The sequence below is a fragment of the Triticum aestivum genome, chromosome 6D, assembly GCF_018294505.1.
Source record: "Triticum aestivum cultivar Chinese Spring chromosome 6D, IWGSC CS RefSeq v2.1, whole genome shotgun sequence".
Classification (NCBI taxonomy): domain Eukaryota; kingdom Viridiplantae; phylum Streptophyta; class Magnoliopsida; order Poales; family Poaceae; genus Triticum; species Triticum aestivum.
The window spans coordinates 446,499,155-446,522,912 of NC_057811.1; the positions used below are offsets into that span (position 1 = coordinate 446,499,155).

Genomic DNA, 23,758 nt, shown 5'->3' on the forward strand with positions numbered 1-23,758 from the left:
ATCAAATTTAGCATCAAGATCTAAAAACTCCGATTTTTTGGAACGCCTTCTAGGTAAAGGTGGATCATATTCAGTCCCATCATTATCAAGATTCATATTGCAAAACAAAGATTTAATAGGGGACACACCAATAACTTTTAGATCTTCATCTTTATTTTCATAGAAATCCGGTTTAGCGGCCATCTTATTAACTAAGGTAGCCTGCTCATCCGATATTTCAGCTATCAATTTTTCAAGACGAGCAATTTGGGATCTCAAACCATCAAATTCTTTAGACATATCATGGAGCTCTTTATTCATATAACTCATAAAGCTTTTTTGTTCCTTAAGCTCGTTTCTGAAGAAATTATTATGTTCAAATTGCAAAACCATAAAACTCCTGACATTGCTTTCGATCTCTTCTAACCTTTTAAGGTGAAGATCACCAAATCTAGGTAACGCCATCATGACAAACAAGCAATCCAACACACGAGAAAACAAAAAACAAGCGAAAACGAGGCGAACGAAAAAGAGAGGGCGAATAAAACGGCAAGGGTGAAGTGGGGGAGAGGAAAACAAGAGGCAAATGGCGAATAATGTAATGCGGGAGATAAGGGATTGTGATGGGTACTTGGTATGTTGACTTTTGCGTAGACCTCCCCGGCAACGGCGCTAGAAATCCTTCTTGCCACCTCTTGAGCACTGCGTTGGTTTTCCCTTGAAGAGGAAAGGGTGATGCAACAAAGTAGCGTAAGTATTTCCCTCAGTTTTTGAGAACCAAGGTATCAATCCAGTAGGAGGCTACGCGCGAGTCCCTCGCACCTACACAAAACAAATAAATCCTCGCAACCAACACGATAAGGGGTTGTCAATCCCTTCACGGTCACTTACGAGAGTGAGATCTGATAGATATGATAGGATAATATTTTTGGTATTTTTGTGATAAAGATGCAAAGTAAAAAGCGAAGTAAAAGCAAAGGAAATAACCAAGTGTTGGAAGATTAATATGATGAAGATGGACCCGGGGGCCATAGGTTTCACTAGTGGCTTATCTCAAGAGCATAAGTATTTTACGGTGGGTGAACGAATTACTGTTGAGCAATTGACAGAATTGAGCATAGTTATGAGAATATCTAGGTATGATCATGTATATAGGCATCACGTCCGAGACAAGTAAACCGACTCCTGCCTGCATCTACTACTATTACTCCACTCATCGACCGCTATCCAGCATGCATCTAGAGTATTAAGTTCATAAGAACAGAGTAACGCCTTAAGGAAGATGACATGATGTAGAGGGATAAATTCATGCAATATGATAAAAACCCCATCTTGTTATCCTCGATGGCAACAATACAATACGTGCCTTGCTGCCCCTACTGTCACTGGGAAAGGACACCGTAAGATTGAACCCAAAGCTAAGCACTTCTCCCATTGCAAGAAAGATCAATCTAGTAGGCCAAACCAAACTGATAATTCGAAGAGACTTGCAAAGATAACCAATCATACATAAAAGAATTCAGAGAAGATTCAAATATTGTTCATAGATAAACTTGATCATAAACCCACAATTCATCGGTCTCAACAAACACACCGCAAAAAGAAGATTACATCAAGTAGATCTCCACGAGAGAGGGGGAGAACATTGTATTGAGATCCAAAAAGAGAGAAGAAGCCATCTAGCTAATAACTATGGACCCGATGGTCTGAGGTAAACTACACACACTTCATCGGAGAGGCTATGGTGTTGATGTAGAAGCCCTCCGTGATGGATGCCCCCTCCGGCGGAGCTCCGGAACAGGCCCCAAGATGGGATCTCGTGGGTACAGAAGGTTGCGGCGGTGGAATTAGGTTTTTGGCTCCGTATCTGATCGTTTGGGGGTACGTAGGTATATATAGGAGGAAGAAGTACGTCGGTGGAGCAACAGGGGCCCCACGAGGGTGGAGGGCGCGCCCTGGGGGGGTAGGCGCGCCCCCCTACCTCGTGGCCTCCTGGAAGCTTCTCTTACGTAGGGTCCAAGTCTCCTAGATCGTGTTCGTTCCAAAAATCACGCTCCCGAAGGTTTAATTCCGTTTGGACTCCGTTTGATATTCTTTTTCTGCGAAACTCTGAAATAGGCAAAAAACAGCAATTCTGGGCTGTGCCTCTGGTTAATAGGTTAGTCCCAAAAATAATATAAAAGTGGATAATAAAGCCCAATATTGTCCAAAATAGTAGATAATATAGCATGGAGCAATCAAAAATTATAGATACGTTGGAGACGTATCAAACACTTGCTGCTATTGAATCTTCCCCTGCAATCTGATGGTTTGCGGGGCTACTGTACCTTGCGTCGCAGCTCTTGAGATGGTGTGGCACTCACTTTCTGAGTCTGATCGCTCTTCGCTGGTTGGTAGGCCTGAGAAACCCAGCACATCGAACATCTCTTGGACAACATGGAGTTGAACTGTTGTTGCGCATTTGTGCTCTCTGCCCCACTTCTCTCCACAGAGATAACATAGCCACTTGGCCCGACGATAGGCCTTGAGCGCGGAGAGGCGATCTTCGACCGTGTTTTCGCTCCGGGAACTGTCTGTCGTTGCCCCGCGGCGGTCGTCCGTGGCTGTTGTTGCCGCGGGAGGTGGTCGCCCAGGAGGTGCAGGAAGGGGCATGGCCCCCCGGAGACGGGAGCGGATGCTCTGCCCACCACCTGAGCCCCCTTCCCAGCGCCGAGGCTCGCGCCGCTTGGAAATCTCCAGTGCCTCTTCCTGTAAGAAAGCGAGAGAAACAGCAGTGTCGAGGTCTTTTGGATTATGCACTAAAACAACAACACGAATCTCATCTCTAAGCCCATCGACATAACGAGATGGGAACAGAGCATGATCCCAGGTAGTGCTATATGCAAGCAAGGAATGCATAATCTCGGTGAATCTAGCAGTATAGTCTGACACTGAGTCTGTCTGCCGCAAATGAAATAACTGACGCGACAGGCCACTGAACTCGTTCCTCTCGAACTGTCCATAGACCACAGAGCAAAAAAATTCCCACTCCATATGGCGCAAGTCGAACTCATTGTTCTCTAGCCATACCATGGTTGCCCCTGTGAAATGCATGGCAGCAGTATCTACCTAAAACTCCGGGTCTACGTGAAACACCCTGAAATACGACTCGCAATTGCGCTTCCAACTGTGTGGCCGTTCTCCCCAGAACAGAGGAAAATCCATCTTAGGCATAGGAAGGATAGATGAGCAATGCTGAAACGAGCTGCCCGATCGGGATGAACCACGCACAGGTGAACGCCCTAAAGGCCTCGATCAATTATCAGCCTGGCGGGGACTCTCCAAAGAGCGAGGACAGGGGCGTGGAAACGTACCCGTGGCCGGAGGCGGGAGTAGGGTGGTAACAACCCCAGAGCCACCCCCCGGTGAAGCAGATCGATGCGGTGGCCATCGGGCCCTTGAGAGCTGCTGCCGCCATTGGGGAACGGCACGCTGCTTGGCCTTGGAAGAATCGGAGGGAGGTCCGACGGCTTGAGGGCGAGGACCGGGTTGCGCGCGATGAGGTCGATCTCCTGGCGTACTCCTCCAAGCTCTTGCCGCAGATCCGCGACGGACTGCTCCAGATGTGGCTTCCACGTCGCCAAATCCGCCACCACCGGGCGGATCTCGGCGAAGAGGGTGTGGGAAGCCGATGCCGCCTTCATGATCGACTCATTCTGCTCCTGGATCGCCTTAAGTGCCGCCGACAACTCCTCTACCTTCTGTCCATCTCTCCCGCCTGCCGCTGTTGCCGGGTGGTGTAGGTGGGTTTCTGTAGGTAATCCGGAAGCTCTGATACCATATGTCACAACCCTCTTACTCAATTCAAGCGATCATGGTGAATTACAAGAGAATCCAGCTAGGGTTTGCGAGGGGAGAAAGGGGATCGGGAGGCAGGAGGAAGGGGATACAGGGAAAGCAGAGGAGGGGGATGAGGAGTGGATTCAGTCTATTACAATTCTGTGCCCGACTCACTCCACCGTGGCCTACTTATCGGTCCGCTTACAGCTCCCAGGTCGATGGGTCGAAAAGCTTGTTGGGCTTCTTTCTTCTCTTGGGCCACCCGGTGGCACCGGTGGGCTCTAGAAGGGAGGCTGGTGTGGTAGCAGCCGTGACACCTTTCCTTACTAAAAGTTACTTACTGTAGCAAGTGTTTCCATTGAAACTATCAAATTCAAACTCCTAGATGTCTTTGTCAGGATGTAGGACTTTGTCCAGGCAGAGATATCCCCTCTGACCTTTTCATGAATCCTTTCACTTCTTTCTGTAAAGTGCTGCTGATTTTGATAAAATCTCTCTGTTCAAAAAACAATATAAATTCAAGCTCCTGGAAGAGCTTGTTCATTCAGAAATTTCCTTACATTTTAACTATGACAGTGACCTATTTTATTTGTCTATGTAATGATCATATGCATAAATAGTTGAAAATGGTGTCCGAATGGGGCATTTTAGCTAATTCTTACCATGCATCTAAATGATTTCTAAAACTTAAAAGATATTAAAGAAACACAAATTGTTTCAAACACTAAGTGTTTGAATTTGGACCTTGCGCCATTTGGTTCTATGGTATTCGAAGAAGATAACAAAATATGCATGCTCAAGTATATATTTTCAAAGATAAAGTATCCTTCACTTTTCATCTTCAAGGTTTTGAATTAGTACCTAAGTGGTTGCTAAAACCTACTTCTATTACAAGTCAAACATTTTCAAAACACTTCATGTTGACATGGTATTTGCGCTTTCTCAAACATAAAGTTATTGAAATAATGCAAATATTTTTAATGTGCACATGGTTTCAAATGGGGCTCTGCGTGGCGTTAAATTTGTTACTGTATGTGCTTGCGCACAACTAATATAACTAAACCATGTATTTTCTTTTCAATGTGAACATGAATTTAGCATGTCTTTGCGCCATTTGGCACCACGGGTTTTGAAGCACATATCGAATATTTTCAAGCACATAACCATATTTTCAATATAGCATGGTTTAACACATGAGCTTTCTACTACCAATATCGAATATGTCCTTGCAAAATGGAACTATTTTCATCGACAACATGACTTTAGCGGGTCTCTGCGCCATTTGGCGCAACGTGTCAACTAGTACTGTATAATCGACTACCTAGCTAATGATGATTGCCTACCTTTAGGCTTTGCCTTTTACCTTCAGCTCACACCACGATTACCTGCAAAATAGTAGATATGCATTTCAGTGCTAAGGCGAAGACAAAGAAAAGAAAAATGAAAGAAGAAGAAGAAGAGAAAGAAAAGGAGATAGCTACAATCCAAGGAAGAAACGCCTAATAGCCCACTCAAAGTGAAATAAGAGGTAGAAATGACTGACAGAATCTGAGCTAAAACAATCCAGATCAGACCCACACAGTGCAGTCCCACACCCCAACCAAATCAACTCACTCTTTACTTTTGTAAGCCACGCAAAATCATGTTCTAAAGGCGAACAAGTTACAGAAACAAACCTATAGTTAAATTCAGTGACTAAAACCTATAGCCGAAAAAGGAAATAATCCTCAATGCAAAGGTAATATCATTTATCTATTGCCATTCACCCTATCCATTTAAAAACATTAGATTGCATATGATTTATAATCTGAACATAACCAGTTTCCGGTCACATGGGATGATCTTTTTAACTGAACTGAACTTCCAAAGCTATGCCAACGATTAAATATGACATTAGTGTAAAATATGGTAACGGTGTGGTTTATTTGGGTCAAAAAAGGCAAACCAAAAATGTAGGAAGAGCTAATTAAGGATATATATTTTGTCCCCTAACACTAAAAATCGAGGAATTTAGAGAACTTCACTTATCACTGATGCAAAAGTCAAGTAGGATTACAATCTAGAAGTCATGGCACGAAACTGAAAAGCCATCCATACCAGGCATAGGTGAGTTCAGGGCACTTGGCCACGGTCGGCATAACATTTTCCTCAGCGCAAGGATACAATTCTCCTGGTGTAGTAGCTACATGAAGTGAAACTGTCCTGGCAAAACAATGTCAAATCTTAAGACCAAATGTAATGAAAAATGTAAATATACATTGCAAAACTGGTCTGCCTTTTTAGATACTAAAAAAATTTGATAGCATGTCAGGCCACTATAAGACTAATAAAAAGTACCCTTTTCATTCACATCCATATCGTTCTTGGGGTTTCACTGCAGCAAGATTTATCCAAAAATCAGTGATAGAAAGGAACTGACATTATGGTGCATCATGCATCATAATGGCTACCAGAACCATGTCAATGCATTGCCAAGAATTACATAGAACTCAATTCATGGAAAGGGCATACAAGCTCAACATGTCAATACTGTGAAACATGGAAGTCAGAACAAATTATAGCACTAAAACAATCTGTAATTACACATCACGATGGTATAGTTGTTATTGCATAAGTTGAGATAATCACTATAGAGAGCCTAACTGAAACTGAAAATAACTGGAGAATTTAGTAAACAACACAACACTGCAGAGTATCCAAATAATGATAAATTTCAAGTGTAAGGATCTTAACCTAGTACTCATTTTTAACCAGAGGAATACCCCATATACATATTTTACAAAATAACAAAGAGCACATGAGTACCTTAACTTCCAAAAGATCCCAATATTTGGAACCTAGCTAAACCCTTCTCTCTCTCCCATCGAATCCAAGCAAGGCAGCATAAAGGCCACAGAAAAGTGGCCATCTTTGGAACCTAGCCAGACCATCGACCCAAAAAAATCCTAATACTTGGAATCTAGCCAAACCTGAGTGCACAAAAGGCTCTGTGGCCATCTTTGGAACCTAGCCAGACCTGAGAGAAATCCTAATACTTGGAACCTAGCCAAACCTGAGAGCACAAAAGGCCCCCATCTTTGGAATATGGTCCGAATCCAACAGCATCTACAGATAGAGAAGACAAATAACCTACAAGCCCAGGCCTACAAACAAACATGAACAGATAAAGTAGAGAGAGGCCTACGAACAAACAAGATCAGAGAGGGAGAGGTGGTGAGGAGTGGAGGCACCAAATCAAAACATGGAGGAAACGAAGTGTAAACGGCAGCTCGGATCTATGGCTTGGCGTCGCCAGAAGCCGCGACGGTCCCCCTGCCAAGCGGTCCCCTGAGGCCCTGCCACCGCATCCGATGCTGACGACGCCGTTGCGGCTGCCCGAACATGGGCCTCCAGGCCAGCAGCATTGCGGCGCGGCGCAACACCGGCGGGAGGGCTCGCTCCGCGATGAGGAGGGATCCGCCGTTGCCACCGCTCAGGAGCACGGGTCTGCGCCAAGGTCCAGGCCTCCTCATCGAGTGGCCGTGGTCCTGGTGGCGCCGTCATCGGCCACGGCGAGTGGGACGGGCAGGGCAGGGCAGCGCGGAAGGACGGGCAGGTCGGCGGGGCGAGCGGCTGGGAAGGGGAGAGAGCGACAATGAAGGACGCGGATGGGGAGGCGGCTAGGGTTCTACCACCGGGTTGCACAGGGCTGCTAAGATTTATACCCAAAAGTGAAATGACTAAAATGCCCTTGGTGGGGCACCGAATTCACACGTGTGGCACGAGATATTTCATCGCGGGAGTAACTATTCGTTGCTACAGGAGCTCGAGTTCGATCCAGCGGCCGACGTCCTCAAGCGCCTTGATCCAACGGCCGGAAACGCATCAAGTTAACACAATGGATGGCCAGATCTTCCAAACCGCTGAGAGCGCTTGTAGTCTACTTCGGGTCTTGTTTATGGATAGACGTAAAGTTTGCTGACATGGCACCGTATTTGCCTAGCATAGCATGGGGGTCCACTTGTAGAAATAAAACAGGATTTCAGTTGAATATATATCCCTAGGACTAGTGAGCCCCGCATGTCAGTTCGTAAGGAAAGTTGAGAACAATTGAAAGGAAAATTTGGTGCGGACAGGGTCGAATGTGCACCTAAGAGTGCGTGCGAGCTGAACAGAGCTAAGCGGTGGATACTAAGTCATGTGCAGTGCGTCAAGCAGGCAAAATGAGGGGGGATGGTGATGGGCTCACCATGCGGGCCGAGGCTCAACGCGGTGGAGAGGCAGGTCGGTCTGGCGAGCGAGCTGGGGTAGGCTGGGCCTTGAGGAGGCACGGGGCCTAGGCGGCGAACGCGAGCAACGGCTCGGTTGGATCCAAGCAGAGGAGGCAGCGGGATGCAGGGGAACTTGGCGCGACAACGCGATGGAAAGGACGTGGTGGACGAGGGTCGGCTTCTTGGCGACTCCGTCGAGGCAAAGAGGCATGGGACGAACATGGGGAAGATGGATCCGTCCTTTTCCGACCGGATCGGGTGCAAAACAACACCGAAGAAGCTCCTTCAGGCGGCCATGGCGGGCTCCTGGTTCCCTGGGGAAGACGACGACGCGAGAGCGAGGTGAGAGAGGTCCCTGGGAGGAGGGGGAAGATGAGGTAGGACGGCGACCTGGCGGCGTGCTCTGGCGAGGCGGCTCGTTGGCGACGAGGCGAGGAGGAGGTACGGCGAGGTCGCGGAGCTCGGGATCGAGCTCTTCTCGATCTGGATCGAGGAGGGAGCGGGAGACGCTCGTCTGTGGGGCTCGGGCGCTGGGCGCGTGGAGCTCGGGGCATGTTGGATCTCACTGTCCGAGGATGGAGAAGGCAACTAAGGCTGGATTGCATCTGGCTGGTGGTTGGCGCGGATGGGGATCAAGAGGTGGCGGTTGTGGTTGGTGGAGGGAGCTGCGGGATCGACTGGATGTATGGATCAGGCAGGATCCCGAGGAAGCGGGAGACCAGGTGGTTGTGTGGTGGCGGGATGGAATGGATGGATGCGACATGCTAGTCTAGGGTTACCCGGTATATAGCAAGTGGACTAGGTTCAAGGCTAACTGGATCTTCGATTTAGATCGAACGATCGAGATAAAAAGGTAGGGGAGTCTAATGAAGAAACGAAAGATGTTTAGGGATGTTCAGGGTTGACCCGGACCCACCGGTCACGATTGCCCAGTTCGGATCCAGGGAAAATTTTCGAGCTAGGGCTAGGTTGCGAGTGGGGCTGTGAGAGGCTTAGTTTTAAGATGGCAACGATGTGCCAATGCAATGCAAATGATGCCATGATGAATGCAACAAGCAAAATAATTAGGGAGGCTAGGACAAAGTCGGGGGAGGATTGGGACATTTCCATTTTTCTTTGTCACGACCTCATCTTTACCCCTAAAAAAATCAGTGCTCAACTTTGCCCCTCTTCTGTTAGGAGCCCTTACGGAAATACCCTTATGTGTCGTTTCCGTCCGGTCAAAGGCCTTTGACCGTCATCCAGACATTTCTTGTACATAGTTGCCCCTCTGAGCTTATTTCACTTACACGTGGGACCTACCTTGGACAAAGAAAAGAAAAAAAATCTTTCTCTCTCACCTCTCTCTTACAAGTGGACCCGGGACCCTGAAACAAAAAAACCTCTCAACCTCTCTCCCCTTGACATGTGGGCCATGGGACCCACGGTCAGGGTCAAAATTGGTTCACGCTGGCTCATGGTGAGGCATGCGCGGCTCGGCCAGTGGCCGTTGCCGATGAGGGGCGCTGAGCCTGAGGGTGGGGACCATGGGATCGTGCTCGGGGTGGTCTGGCAGAGGGTGTGGAGGTTTTGGTTGAGATGGATGGTTATGGACGGCGACGCCATGGTCGGCGGCAATGAGAAGGAGCGGTGGCGGTGAGTGATAAGCGACGGGAGAGTGGCATAGTACGAGAGGGAAAAGGAGGAGTGACGCAGAAGCTTCACACGCCGCACTGAGCATATAGAGTGGGTCTGCGAGGTTGGAGGCACTCGGAGACGACCTCCTTCTCATCAATGGCGCACGCCGGCGCAGCTGCTCGGGGAGTAGTGGCTCAGGGATGCAAGGATACTCGTGGGTGCGCCATGAGATTCCGGGGGTCACTAGGGAGCTATATAACCTGAGGGAATCCGCCGGCATCCACTGTTGGAGGAGATCAGCGGCGGCGGCACGACATCGGTGTCGGGGAAGACCGGGAAGGATCTGTCGCTATGGCGCACCTCGGTCCAATTCCTCCCAGTGGAAGATGTGGCGGAGGTCGTTGGAGCTCGTGAGGTGGAGAGAGGGTGTTTTTCCGTTTCTTTTTATTAGTTTTTGCTAGTCTCCACATGTAAGTTAGAGAGGGAGGTTGGAGAGGGTTTTTTCCCTTTCTTTTTTGCTTTTTTCTTCTTTAGGCCCCACATGTAAGTGATACACAAAGGTGACAGAGTTTTTCTTTTCTTTTTACAAGGTAGGTCCAACGTGTAAGTGAATAAGCTTAGAGGGGCAATTATGTCCAAGAAATGTCTGGATGACTGTCAAAGGCCTTTGACCAGATGGAAACGGCATGGAAGGGTATTTCCATAGGGCTCCTAACGAAATATATCGAAAGGCAACTAGAGCGTCGGTCTCAGGATGTCACAACAAGAGAATTTAGGAGCCATCTTAGTTAATCTAGCAAAGCTTATTATTTGTTTGTGTAATAGAAGGGTAAGATACCATGGAAAAATTAAATAGGGATGGGCCAATATATGACCTTTTTAATTCCAGCTAAATTGCAAATACAGAAAAATAATGTAGTCGACATTTTTATACTTTCAGTATTACTATACATGCTTAGCAAGCAAACGTAGGAAGCTGATACTGACAGTTGTTACCTCCAGACAGGCGATCTTGAACTCATGTTGCGCTCTTCCTATAACTGAGAAAAACAGAGGAAACGTCAGAAGATGCTAAAAACTAATTTATATTGCAGTAAAAGAAGCAAATATTTCATTATTAATAGCAAATTTTCTATGGTTAATCAGATGGTCAACTCCAGATCATCCCAGTAGAGTTAAGTGAATCCAAATGACAAACTAATTTGCTAGAACCTTAATGATGTTACCTTCTAGGTAGAGTGAAGGGAACAATCCATCGGGTGAAATTACCACAGGTCCAGTAGGCATATCTTAGCAAGGGATGAGAATCCTTCAACGCTGCTGATGTTGCTTCTGCTGCTATGACTTTCTTCGGAGACTATCCATGTAACATTGTAGCAAGAACTAATATATATATACTGTAGTTCCTTAAGGGATGGAAGATTGCTTCTCCACACATGCAGAGGATAGATGTCAACAATTGGCGGTGTCGCATTTCCAAATAAGTGAGGGAGGTGAGTTCAAGGAAGCAGCTCACAAAGTGGTCAATGGAATAGTCTGGTTTCTAAAGGAATAGCTTTCTAAGAGAAGTGAGACCACAGAGCCTTGCCAATTGATTTAATCACAATCTTCTATGGTTAACTCTTCAAGATGATTAATGTTGTCTGAACGTGTTGTATTGTCAAGTGACCCCTCTAACATGACAAAGAATGGTATGCTCTTCAAGTTGTCACACCTACTAAATTCAAGGGAACGCAACCTTGGCAGGAGGTTGGGCTGGAGCCAGCTAGGACAAGATTCACCTCTGTAATCCTCTACATGCAAATGTTGGAGATTCCAGTGAGGTAACATTTCCATCTGGTTTTCCAACAAATCCTCCGCCTCAGGATTATGCAAACCAGACCATTTGAGGCAGAGTTTCCCAAAGTGGTCCTTGCTATAAGCTAAACTCTTTGAATTGATTTTTTCTAAACTGAGGGAATCGCTGAGGCTGGAGGAAACCTTTCAATCACACAACTGTCAGTCGGTAACTTTTAGATGATGCAGATGACAAACCGATGAAGGAAATGTGTTGAAAGTAGCACTACCAAATAAATGAAGGTAACACAGATGCTTTAAGTTGCCCATGCTCTCAGGTAGCTGTTGTACTCTGGAAAGTTTAAAACTCAAAATCTCTTGCACTCCGATATGAATCACCACATACCAGGGACCGTAATTTTTTCTTATTGCATATGCTTTTCAATTCATAACACTGAACATCTCCGTTTGTAAATATTCACAGATGATGAATGTTTGAAGGAACTTTATCTAAGTCACTAGCATGCCTTATAATGAAGCACTCATCATTTGAGATTAGTTGTGCCGTATCATGCATCAGATCATGAATTACATGCCATCACTCTTTGGTGATGCTTTCTGAAAGAATGAACGATTTGCAAGGGCGTCAAAACAGAGTGATGCTTCTTGAGGTCCCACTACATATCCTTGTGCAATCCAAATATCAGCTAGAAATTCCCTCCTAAATTTGTGATCCATGGGAAATATTGCACAGTTTGAGAGGCATCTCTTCAATTTCTGTGGTGGGCACATATTGTTGGGGAACGTAGTAATTTCAAAAAAAATTCCTACGCACACGCAAGATCATGGTGATGCATAGCAACGAGAGGGGAGAGTGTTGTCCACGTACCCTCGTAGACCGAAAGCGGAAGCGTTATCACAACGCGGTTGATGTAGTTGTACGTCTTCACGATCCGACCGATCAAGTACCGAACGCACGGCACCTCCGAGTTCTACACACGTTCAGCTCGATGACGTCCCTCGAACTCCGATCCAGCCGAGTGTTGAGGGAGAGTTTCGTCAGCACGACGGCGTGGTGACGATGATGATGTTCCACCGACGTAGGGCTTCGCCTAAACTCCGCAACGGTATTATCGAGGTGTAATATGGTAGAGGGGGGCACCGCACACGGCTAAGAGATCAATAGATCAATTGTTGTGTCTCTGGGGTGCCCCCCTGCCCCCGTATATAAAGGAGCAAGGGGGAGGCAGCCGGCCAAGGGGAGAGAGGCGCGCCAGGAGGGGGAGTCCTACTCCCACCGGGAGTAGGACTCCTCCTTTCCTTGTTGGAATAGGAGAAGGGAAGGGGGAAGGAGAAAGAAGGAAGGGGGCGCCCCCCTCCCTAGTCCAATTCGGACTAGCCCATGGGGAGGGGTGCGGCCACCCTTTGGGGTCTTTCTCTCCTTTCCCGTATGGCCCATTAAGGCCCAATACGAATTCCCGTAACTCTCCGGTACTCCGAAAAATACCCGAATCACTCGGAACCTTTCCGAAGTCCGAATATAGTCGTCCAATATATCGATTTTTACGTCTCGGCCATTTCGAGACTCCTCGTCATGTCCCCGATCTCATCCGGGACTCCGAACTCCTTCGGTACATCAAAACTCAATAAAACTGTCATCGTAACGTTAAACGTGCGGACCCTACGGGTTCGAGAACTATGTAGACATGACCGAGACACCTCTCCGGTCAATAACCAATAGCGGGACCTGGATGCCCATATTGGCTCCCACATATTCTACGAAGATCTTTATCGGTCAGACCGCATAACAACATACATTGTTCCCTTTGTCATCGGTATGTTACTTGCCCGAGATTCGATCGTCGGTATCTCGATACCTAGTTCAATCTCGTTACGGGCAAGTCTCTTTACTCGTTCCGTAATACATCATCCCGCAACTAACTCATTAGTCACAATGCTTGCAAGGCTTATAGTGATGTGTATTACCGAGTGGGCCCAGAGATACCTCTCCGACAATCGGAGTGACAAATCCTAATCTCGAAATACGCCAACCCAACAAGTACCTTTGGAGACACCTGTAGAGCACCTTTATAATCACCCATTTACGTTGTGACGTTTGGTAGCACACAAAGTGTTCCTCTGGTAAACGGGAGTGGCATAATCTCATAGTCATAGGAACATGTATAGGTCATGAAGAAAGCAATAGCAACATACTAAACGATCGGGTGCTAAGCTAACGGAATGGGTCAAGTCAATCACGTCATTCTCCTAATGAGGTGATCTCGTTAATCAAATGACAACTCATGTCTATGGCTAGGAAACATAACCATCTTTGATTAACGAGCTAGTCAAGTAGAGGCATACTAGTGACACTCTGTTTGTCTATGTATTCATACATGTATTATGTTTCCGGTTAATACAATTCTAACATGAATAATAAACATTTATCATGATATAAGGAAATATATAATACTTTATTATTGCCTCTAGGGCATATTTCCTTCAGTCTCCCACTTGCACTAGAGTCAATAATCTAGTTCACATCGCCATGTGATTTAACATCAATAATTCACATCACCATGTGATTAACACCCATAGTTCACATCTCTATGTGACCAACACTCAAAGGGTTTACTAGAGTCAATAATCTAGTTCACATCGCTATGTGATTAACACCCAAAGAGTACTAAGGTGTGATCATGTTTTGATTGTGAGATAATTTTAGTCAACGGGTCTGTCACATTCAGATCCGTAAGTATTTTGCAAATTTCTATGTCTACAATGCTCTACACGGAGCTACTCTAGCTAATTGCTCCCACTTTCAATATGTATCTAGACCGAGACTAAGAGTCATCTAGATTTAGTGTCAAAACTTGCATCGACGTAACCCTTTACGACGAACCTTTTGTCACTTCCATAATCGAGAAACATATCCTTATTCCACTAAGGATAATTTTGACCGTTGTCCAGTGATCTACTCCTAGATCACTATTGTACTCCCTTGCCAAAATCAGTGTAGGGTATACAATAGATCTGGTACACAGCATGGCATACTTCATAGAACCTATGTCCGAGGCATAGGGAATGACTTTCATTCTCTTTCTATCTTCTGCCGTGGTCGGGCTTTGAGTCTTACTCAATTTCACACCTTGTAACACAGGCAAGAACTCTTTCTTTGACTGTTCCATTTTGAACTACTTCAAAATCTTGTTAAGGTATGTACTCATTGAAAAACTTATCAAGCGTCTTCATCTATCTCTGTAGATCTTGATGCTCAATATGTAAGCAGCTTCACCGAGGTCTATCTTTGAAAAACTTCTTTCAAACACTCCTTTATGCTTTGCAGAATAATTCTACATTATTTCCGATCAACAATATGTCATTCACATATACTTATCAGAAATGCTGTAGTGCTCCCACTCACTTTCTTGTAAATACAGGCTTCACCGCAAGTCTGTATAACACTATATTCTTTGATCAACTTATCAAAGTGTATATTCCAACTCCGAGATGCTTGCATCAGTCCATAGATGGATCGCTGGAGCTTGCATATTTTGTTAGCACCTTTAGGATTAACAAAACCTTCTGGTTGCATCATATACAACTCTTCTTTAATAAATCCATTAATGAATGCAGTTTTGTTTATCCATTTGCCAGATTTCATAAAATGCGGCAATTGCTAACATGATTCAGACAGACTTTAAGCATAGATACGAGTGAGAAACTCTCTCATCGTAGTCAACACCTTGAACTTGTCGAAAACCTTTTGCGACGATTCTAGCTTTGTAGATAGTAACACTACTATCAGCGTCTGTCTTCCTCTTGAAGATCCATCTAATCTCAATGGCTCGCCGATCATCGGGCAAGTCAACCAAAGTCCATACTTTGTTCTTCATACATGGATCTCATCTCAGATTTCATGGCCTCAAGCCATTTCCCGGAATCTGGGCTCATCATCGCTTCCTCATAGTTCGTAGGTTCGTCATGGTCAAATAACATGACCTCCAGAACAGGATTACCGTACCACTCTGGTGTGGATCTCACTCTGGTTTACCTACGAGGTTTGGTAGTAACTTGATCTGAAGTTACATGATCATCATCATTAACTTCCTCACTAATTGGTGTAGGAGTCACAGGAACAGATTTCTGTGATGAACTACTTTCCAATAAGGGAGCAGGTACAGTTACCTCATCAAGTTCTACTTTCCTCCCACTCACTTCTTTCGAGAGAAACTCCTTCTCTAGAAAGGATCCATTTTTAGCAACGAATGTCTTGCCTTCAGATCTGTGATAGAAGGTGTACCCAACTGTCTCCTTTGGGTATCCTATGAAGACACATTTCTCCGATTTGGGTTTGAGCTTATCAGGATGAAACTTTTTCACATAAGCATCGCAACCCCAAAATTTTAAGAAACGACAACTTTGGTTTCTTGCTAAACCTTAGTTCATAAGGTGTCGTCTCAACGGATTTTGATGGTGCCCTATTTAACGTGAATGCAGCTGTCTCTAATGCATAACCCCAAAACGATAGTGGTAGATCGGTAAGATACATCATATATCGCACCATATCTAATAAAGCACGATTACGACGTTCGGACACACCATTACACCGTGGTGTTCCAGGTGGCGTGAATAGTGAAACTTTTTCACATTGTTTTAACTGAAGGCCAAACTCGTAACTCAAATACTCTTCTCTACGATCAGATCGTAGAAACTTTATTTTTCTTATTACGATGATTTTCCACTTCACTCTGAAATTATATGAACTTTTCAAATGTTTCAGACTTATGTTTCATTAAGTAGATATACCCATATCTGCTCAAATCATCTGTGAAGGTGAGAAAATAACGATATCCGCCACGAGCCTCAATATTCATTGGACCACATACATCTGTATGTATGACTTCCAACAAATCTGTTGCTCTCTCCATAGTTTCGGAGAACGGTGTTTTAGTCATCTTGCCCATGAGGCATGGTTCGCAAGCATCAAGTGATTCATAATCAATTGATTCCAAAATCCCATCAGTATGGAGTTTCTTCATGCGCTTTACACCAATATGACCTAAACAGCAGTGCCACAAATAAGTTGCACTATCATGATTAACTTTGCATCTTTTGGCTTCAATATTATGAATATGTGTATCACTACGATCGAGATCCAACAAACCATTTTTGTTGGTGTGTACCCATGAGGCATGGTTCGCAAGCATCAAGTGATTCATAATCAATTGATTCCAAAATCCCATCAGTATGGAGTTTCTTCATGCGCTTTACACCAATATGACCTAAACAGCAGTGCCACAAATAAGTTGCACTATCATGGTTAACTTTGCATCTTTTGGCTTCAATATTATGAATATGTGTATCACTACGATCGAGATCCAACAAACCATTTTTGTTGGTGTGTATGACCATAAAAGGGTTTTATTCATGTAAACAGAACAACAATTGTTCTCTAACTTAAATGAATAACCGTATTGCAACAAACATGATCAAATCATATTCATGCTCAACGCAAACACCAAATAACATTTATTTAGTTTCAACACTAATCCCGAAAGTATAGGGAGTGTGCGATGATGATCATATCAATCTTGGAACTACTTCCAACACACATCGTCACCTCGCCTTTTACTAGTCTCTGTTTATTCTGCAACTCCCGTTTTCGAGTTACTACTCTTTAGCAACTGAACCAGTATCAAATACTGAGGGGTTGCTATAAACACTAGTAAGTACACATCAATAACATGTATATCCAATATACCTTTGTTCACTTTGCCATCCTTCTTATCCACCAAATACTTGGGGCAGTTCTGCCTCCAGTGACCAGTCCCTTTGCAGTAGAAGCACTTAGTCTCAGGCTTAGGTACAGACTTGGGCTTCTTCACTTGAGTAGCAACTTGCTTGCCGTTCTTTTTGAAGTTCCCCTTCTATCCCTTTGCCCTTTTCTTGAAACTAGTGGTCTTGTTAACCATCAACACTTGATGCTCTTTCTTGATTTCTACCTTCGTCGATCTCAGCATCGCGAAGAGCTCGGGAATTACTTTCTTCATCCCTTGCATACTATAGTTCATCACGAAGTTCTACTGACTTGGTGATGGTGACTAGAGAATTCTGTCAATCACTATTTTATCTAGAAGATTAACTCCCACTTGATTCAAGCGATTGTAGTACCCAGACAATCTGAGCACATGCTCACTAGTTGAGCGATTCTCCTCCATCTTTTAGCTATAGAACTTGTTGGAGACTTCATATCTCTCAACTCGGGTATTTGCTTGAAATATTAACTTCAACTCCTGGAACATCTCATATGGTCCATGACGTTCAAAACGTCTTTGAAGTCCCGATTCTAAGCCGTTAAGCATGGTGCACTTAACTATCAAGTAGTCATCATATTGAGCTAGCCAAACGTTCATAACGTCTGCATCTGCTCCTGCAATAGGTCTGTCACCTAGCGGTGCAACAAGGACATAATTTTTCTGTGCAGCAATGAGGATAATCCTCAGATCACGGATCCAATCCGCATCTTTGCTACTAACATCTTTCAACATAATTTTTCTCTAGGAACATATCAAAAAATAAACACAGGGAAGCAACAACGCGAGCTATTGATCTATAACATAATTTGCAAAATACTATCAGGACTAAGTTCATGATAATTTTAAGTTCAATTAATCATATTACTTAAGAACTCCCACTTAGATAGACATCCCTCTAATCATCTAAGTGATTACGTGATCCAAAGCAACTAAACCATGTCCGATTAACACGTGAGATGGAGTAGTTTCAATGGTGAACATCACTATGTTGATCATATCTACTATATGATTCACGCTCGACCTTTCGGTCTCTGTGTTCTGAGGCCATATCTGGATATGCTAGGCTCGTCAAGTTTAACCTGAGTATTCCGCGTGTGCAACTGTTTTGCACCCGTTGTATTTGAACGTAGAGCCTATCACACCCGATTAACACGTGGTGTCTCAGCACGAAGAACTTTCGCAACGGTGCATACTCAGGGAGAACACTTTATCTTGAAATTTTAGTGAGAGATCATCTTATAATGCTACCATCAATCAAAGCAAGATAAGATGCATAAAGGATTAACATCACATGCAATCAATATAAGTGATATGATATGGCCATCATCATCTTGTGCTTGTGATCTCCATCTCCGAAGCACCGTGCTTGTGATCTCCATCTCCGAAGCACCGTTATGATCACCATCGTCACCGGCGCGACATCTTGATCTCCATCGTAGTATCGTTGTCGTCTCGCCAACTAATTTCTTTTACGACTATCACTACCGCTTAGTGATAAAGTAAAACTATTACATGGCGATTGCATCTCATACAATAAAGCGACAACCATATGGCTCCTGCCAGTTGCCAATAACTCGGTTACAAAACATGATCATCTCATACAACAAATTATATCACATCATGTCTTGACCATATCACATCACAACATGCCCTGCAAAAAAAAGTTAGACGTCCTCTATTTTGTTGTTACAAGTTTTACGTGGCTGCTACGGGCTTAGCAAGAACCGTACTTACCTACGCATCAAAACCACAACGATAGTTTGTCAAGTTGGTGCTGTTTTAACCTTCGCAAGGAACGGGCGTAGCCACACTCGGTTCAACTAAAGTGAGAGAGACAGACACCCGCCAGTCACCTTTAAGCAACGAGTGCTCCGAACGGTGAAACCAGTCTCGCGTAAGCGTACGCGTAATGTCGGTCCGGGCCGCTTCATCTCACAATACCGCTGAACCAAAGTATGACATGCTGGTAAGCAGTATGACTTATATCGCCCACAACTCACTTGTGTTCTACTCGTGCATAGCATCAACGCATAAAACCAGGCTCGGATGCCACTGTTGGGGAACGTAGTAATTTCAAAAAAATTCCTACGCACACGCAAGATCATGGTGATGCATAGAAACGAGAGGGGAGAGTGTTGTCCACGTACCCTCGTAGACCGAAAGCGGAAGCGTTATCACAACGCGGTTGATGTAGTCGTACGTCTTCTCGATCCGACCGATCAAGTACCGAACGCACGACACCTCCGAGTTCTACACACGTTCAGCTCGATGACGTCCCTCGAACACCGATCCAGCCGAGTGTTGAGGGAGAGTTTCGTCAGCACGATGGCGTGGTGACGATGATGATGTTCCACCGACGCAGGGCTTCGCCTAAGCTCCGCAACGGTATTATCGAGGTGTAATATGGTGGAGGGGGGCACCGCACACGGCTAAGAGATCAATAGATAAATTGTTGTGTCTCTGGGATGCCCCCCTGCCCCCCGTATATAAAGGAGCAAGGGGGAGGCAGCCGGCCAAGGGGAGAGAGGCGCGCCAGGAGGGGGAGTCCTACTCCCACCGGGAGTAGGACTCCTCCTTTCCTTGTTGGAATAGGAGAAGGGAAGGGGGAAGGAGAAAGAAGGAAGGGGGCGCCCCCCCTCCCTAGTCCAATTCGGACTAGCCCATGGGGAGGGGTGCGGCCACCCTTTGGGGTCTTTCTCTCCTTTCCCGTATGGCCCATTAAGGCCCAATACGAATTCCCGTAACTCTCCGGTACTCCGAAAAATACCCGAATCACTCGGAACCTTTCCGAAGTCCGAATATAGTCGTCCAATATATCGATCTTTACGTCTCGGCCATTTCGAGACTCCTCGTCATGTCCCCGATCTCATCCGGGACTCCGAACTCCTTCGGTACATCAAAACTCAATAAAACTGTCATCGTAACGTTAAGCGTGCGGACCCTACGGGTTCGAGAACTATGTAGACATGACCGAGACACCTCTCCGGTCAATAACCAATAGCGGGACCTGGATGCCCATATTGGCTCCCACATATTCTACGAAGATCTTTATCGGTCAGACCGCATAACAACATACGTTGTTCCCTTTGTCATCGGTATGTTACTTGCCCGAGATTCGATCGTCGGTATCTCGATACCTAGTTCAATCTCGTTACCGGCAAGTCTCTTTACTCGTTCCGTAATACATCATCCCGCAACTAACTCATTAGTCACAATGCTTGCAAGGCTTATAGTGATGTGTATTACCGAGTGGGCCCAGAGATACCTCTCCGACAATCGGAGTGACAAATCCTAATCTCGAAATACGCCAACCCAACTAGTACCTTTGGAGACACCTGTAGAGCACCTTTATAATCACCCATTTACGTTGTGACGTTTGGTAGCACACAAAGTGTTCCTCCGGTAAACGGGAGTGGCATAATCTCATAGTCATAGGAACATGTATAGGTCATGAAGAAAGCAATAGCAACATACTAAACGATCGGGTGCTAAGCTAACGGAATGGGTCAAGTCAATCACGTCATTCTCCTAATGAGGTGATCTCGTTAATCAAATGACAACTCATGTCTATGGCTAGGAAACATAACCATCTTTGATTAACGAGCTAGTCAAGTAGAGGCATACTAGTGACACTCTGTTTGTCTATGTATTCATACATGTATTATGTTTCCGGTTAATACAATTCTAGCATGAATAATAAACATTTATCATGATATAAGGAAATATATAATACTTTATTATTGCCTCTAGGGCATATTTCCTTCACATATAGCTCAGTCAAAGGGTTGGCAGAATGCCAAACTTGTTTTGTTCTATTTGCCAGAGTTCACTTTCCATTATATTTTCCTAGTGTATTGTACTTAGCTCCACTCCCAACAAGCGCCCAATAGTCCTGGCAGCCAATGGAGAGAACCCTTCAACTTTGGAACAATTTTTTCACCAATGCACTCCAATGACTCCTGGTTGTTGCAAGAACTCGTGGAACCAAATGGACAATATTTGAAGAAATGCCAGAATACCTCATCTTGTAAGCCCTTTAATTCATAACTAGTGGCTGGGGTGCGCCCTTGGCGCGTCTCCTGTGCATACCTGTGCGCACTTGCCTTGGTTGTGCAGCTATTCACGTGCAAATGCGGGTCAGAGTACAGTTAACGGAAACTTAGGAGAAAAAATGCTCATCAAGAGACATAGCAAGGTAGGTGCATATTATAAGATAAGTAAGAGTCTTACAAGGTGGATGATGAGCACAACATTGAACTGAAATCAAAGGCTAACATGCTCCAAAAGAAAAACGATCTTCAAAAGGGAAGTAGAGTTCATCAGACCATCACATCTCAGGATTATGAAGTCTTAGAGATTAACTAAAGATGATAGATAGTTCATTTATATATATATATAGAAGGTGCTGATGACGACGTTGTGTCTAGAGACGATGGACGGTGAGGGACAGGCAGCGCCCTTCCTTGAATACCATTTTCTCTGAACTTTAAGTTTGCAATGAACTTAATACATTCTTCAAGACCAGCAAAACTTGTGGATTCTCGAAAAGATTTTTTCTGACCATAGTATTCGAACCTGTTGAAGTAGAAGGAACCAAATAAGCACCATATTTATTTGAATCGGTTAAAGAACAAGCAGACCTATGCAGATAAGGGATGTAGTGTGTTGCATGCATTAGGAACAAAATATTCAAGCAGCACCATCAAATTGCTGGTAAAAGTGGGTAGAGCAAAAGCATGTATTTAAGGAGAGCACCTCCTAATCAAAGTTTCAATGGTATGGGATACCTCTTGAGTTCTGAAACTTGAACTAAGACTTTGAGCTTTCCTAGTACTCCCTCCGATCTATATTACTTGAAGTTGGTCTAGTACAACTTAGTTGGAAGGAGTAATAGCTAACATCTTTGGAATCACAGAAAAACATTGGTATATTATGCCTAACGCCATACCTCATGATCCATCATAAGTTGACTACATAAAAACATTGGTATATTATGCCTAACGCCATACCTCTTGATTCATCATAATTTGATTTTCCTGGAGTGCGTCACTGAAACTAATCAAGGTAATGATCCCAGATGTGAATATGAACCATTAAAACATAAAGATCAAAGACTGGGAGATGGGAATTAGAATGGAGCAACTTGGTCAACAATTGATACCCCAATTACGAAATAGCGCACCTCATAAAACTAACAGACACAATTTTAGAAGTTTCGGTTAGTCGTTCAATAAAAACCTTTAATCTCCAAGCTTCTGTGTCTTGCAGCGGAAACTTGATAGCTCCAGATGGTTGGAATAACCGATATACTTGATCCCATGTTGTCATGCCCTCCATCCTTCCATATGAACCCCCATGACTTGACTCCAAAATACTGTCGGTTGTAAAAGAAGCAATGATAAACCACAAATGTAAGCTCCTCATAGGATGAGCTCTAAACAGTAAGTTAGCAGGGTACAATACATCCTCGTCGATGATATTAGTACATGCTTAAAACAACATTTGTACCTAGGAAGTTGGTCGTCCATTATATCTCTCATTACAACCTCTAGCATATCTTGAAAAATCCTGCTGGATCATTTAAAAGGGGCACACTATTACACCAAATACAGATAAGAAACAAACATATTTCAGACTGAAGCATATTTATTTTGGCTCCTAATATCAATAGTTAGAGAAGTTAAGAGTTTAGGCACTATTTGGAATAATCTGAACATGCAAAGGAAATCCTAGTAACTAAGATGCAGCATGAATGATAGGTATGGAACCAGAAAAATCAGCAAGCAAGGTGAAAAATGTGCCTATTTGGAATAATCTGAGCATGCAAAGGAAAACCTAGTAACTAAGATGCAACACGAACGATAGGTACGGAACTAGAACAATAAGCAAGAGGTGAAAAATGCACAGGCTCCTACAAGGACTCACCTTGAAGCCGACGATGCCTTGCAGTACACGCCTGTCCCCAAAGGACTTATGCACATCCCTACATTCTACAAGGACATCATGCTCATCACGAATCTGTTTGCCCAAATCCCAGTTCTTAGAAAGCTAGAACCCTGCACCACGATCAAAACAAAACGTCATTCACCAAGCTGAGCAGAATTGGTAACAAGCAAGATGCAAATCTTAATCTTCAAGGGCAACGGTGCCTTCCACAATGGGGATAGCCACTATAGAGCCGGCATACGACATAATGCCTGATAGGTCAAACTAACGGAGAATTCACCTGAAGGAGAAAGGCTCCAAGAAACAGTGTCAGGGTCCTGGGACAGAGGAAGAGGGACTACTTCCCTCAGGTCTGTCCATTCCCGTACCTCATCTGGTCCGAATGAGTGGCGGAACGCAATGTTCCATCCCTCCTCCAAAGCAGCCGCAGATACACGAATGGCCGGGTCATCACAAATCGCAAAGAGCCTCGGGAACCGCAAGCGGAGAGGCTCGCTCTCAAGCCATGGGTCCAACCAAATTTGGGTCCCAGACCCATTGCCAACCGAGAAA

The 23,758-nt window shown here is 44.7% G+C and overlaps 1 protein-coding gene across 11 annotated transcripts; it reads right to left on the reverse strand.

Moving 5' to 3' along the window:
• Positions 1–2,026: 2,026 nt before the first annotated feature.
• Positions 2,027–8,790, reverse strand: LOC123145735 (serine/arginine repetitive matrix protein 1). 11 transcript variants are annotated; one of them, XR_006472395.1, is made up of 4 exons: positions 8,027–8,790; positions 6,136–6,172; positions 5,896–5,995; positions 4,945–5,183 (listed from the first exon to the last, which is right to left on the reverse strand). XR_006472395.1 is itself a non-coding variant. In XM_044565215.1 (4 exons), the coding sequence occupies exons 1-4, from the start codon at positions 8,651–8,653 to the stop codon at positions 5,180–5,182; spliced, it is 660 nt and encodes a 219-aa protein (XP_044421150.1). In that variant the 5' UTR covers positions 8,654–8,790; the 3' UTR covers positions 4,945–5,179. The 11 variants fall into 11 exon arrangements, 3 of the variants coding, with proteins under 3 accessions (XP_044421150.1, XP_044421151.1, XP_044421152.1); XR_006472394.1 differs by having other exon boundaries at positions 5,896–6,000; XM_044565215.1 differs by lacking the exon at positions 6,136–6,172 and having other exon boundaries at positions 5,896–6,000; positions 8,027–8,362; positions 8,439–8,790.
• Between the last annotated feature and the right edge of the window lie 14,968 nt (positions 8,791–23,758).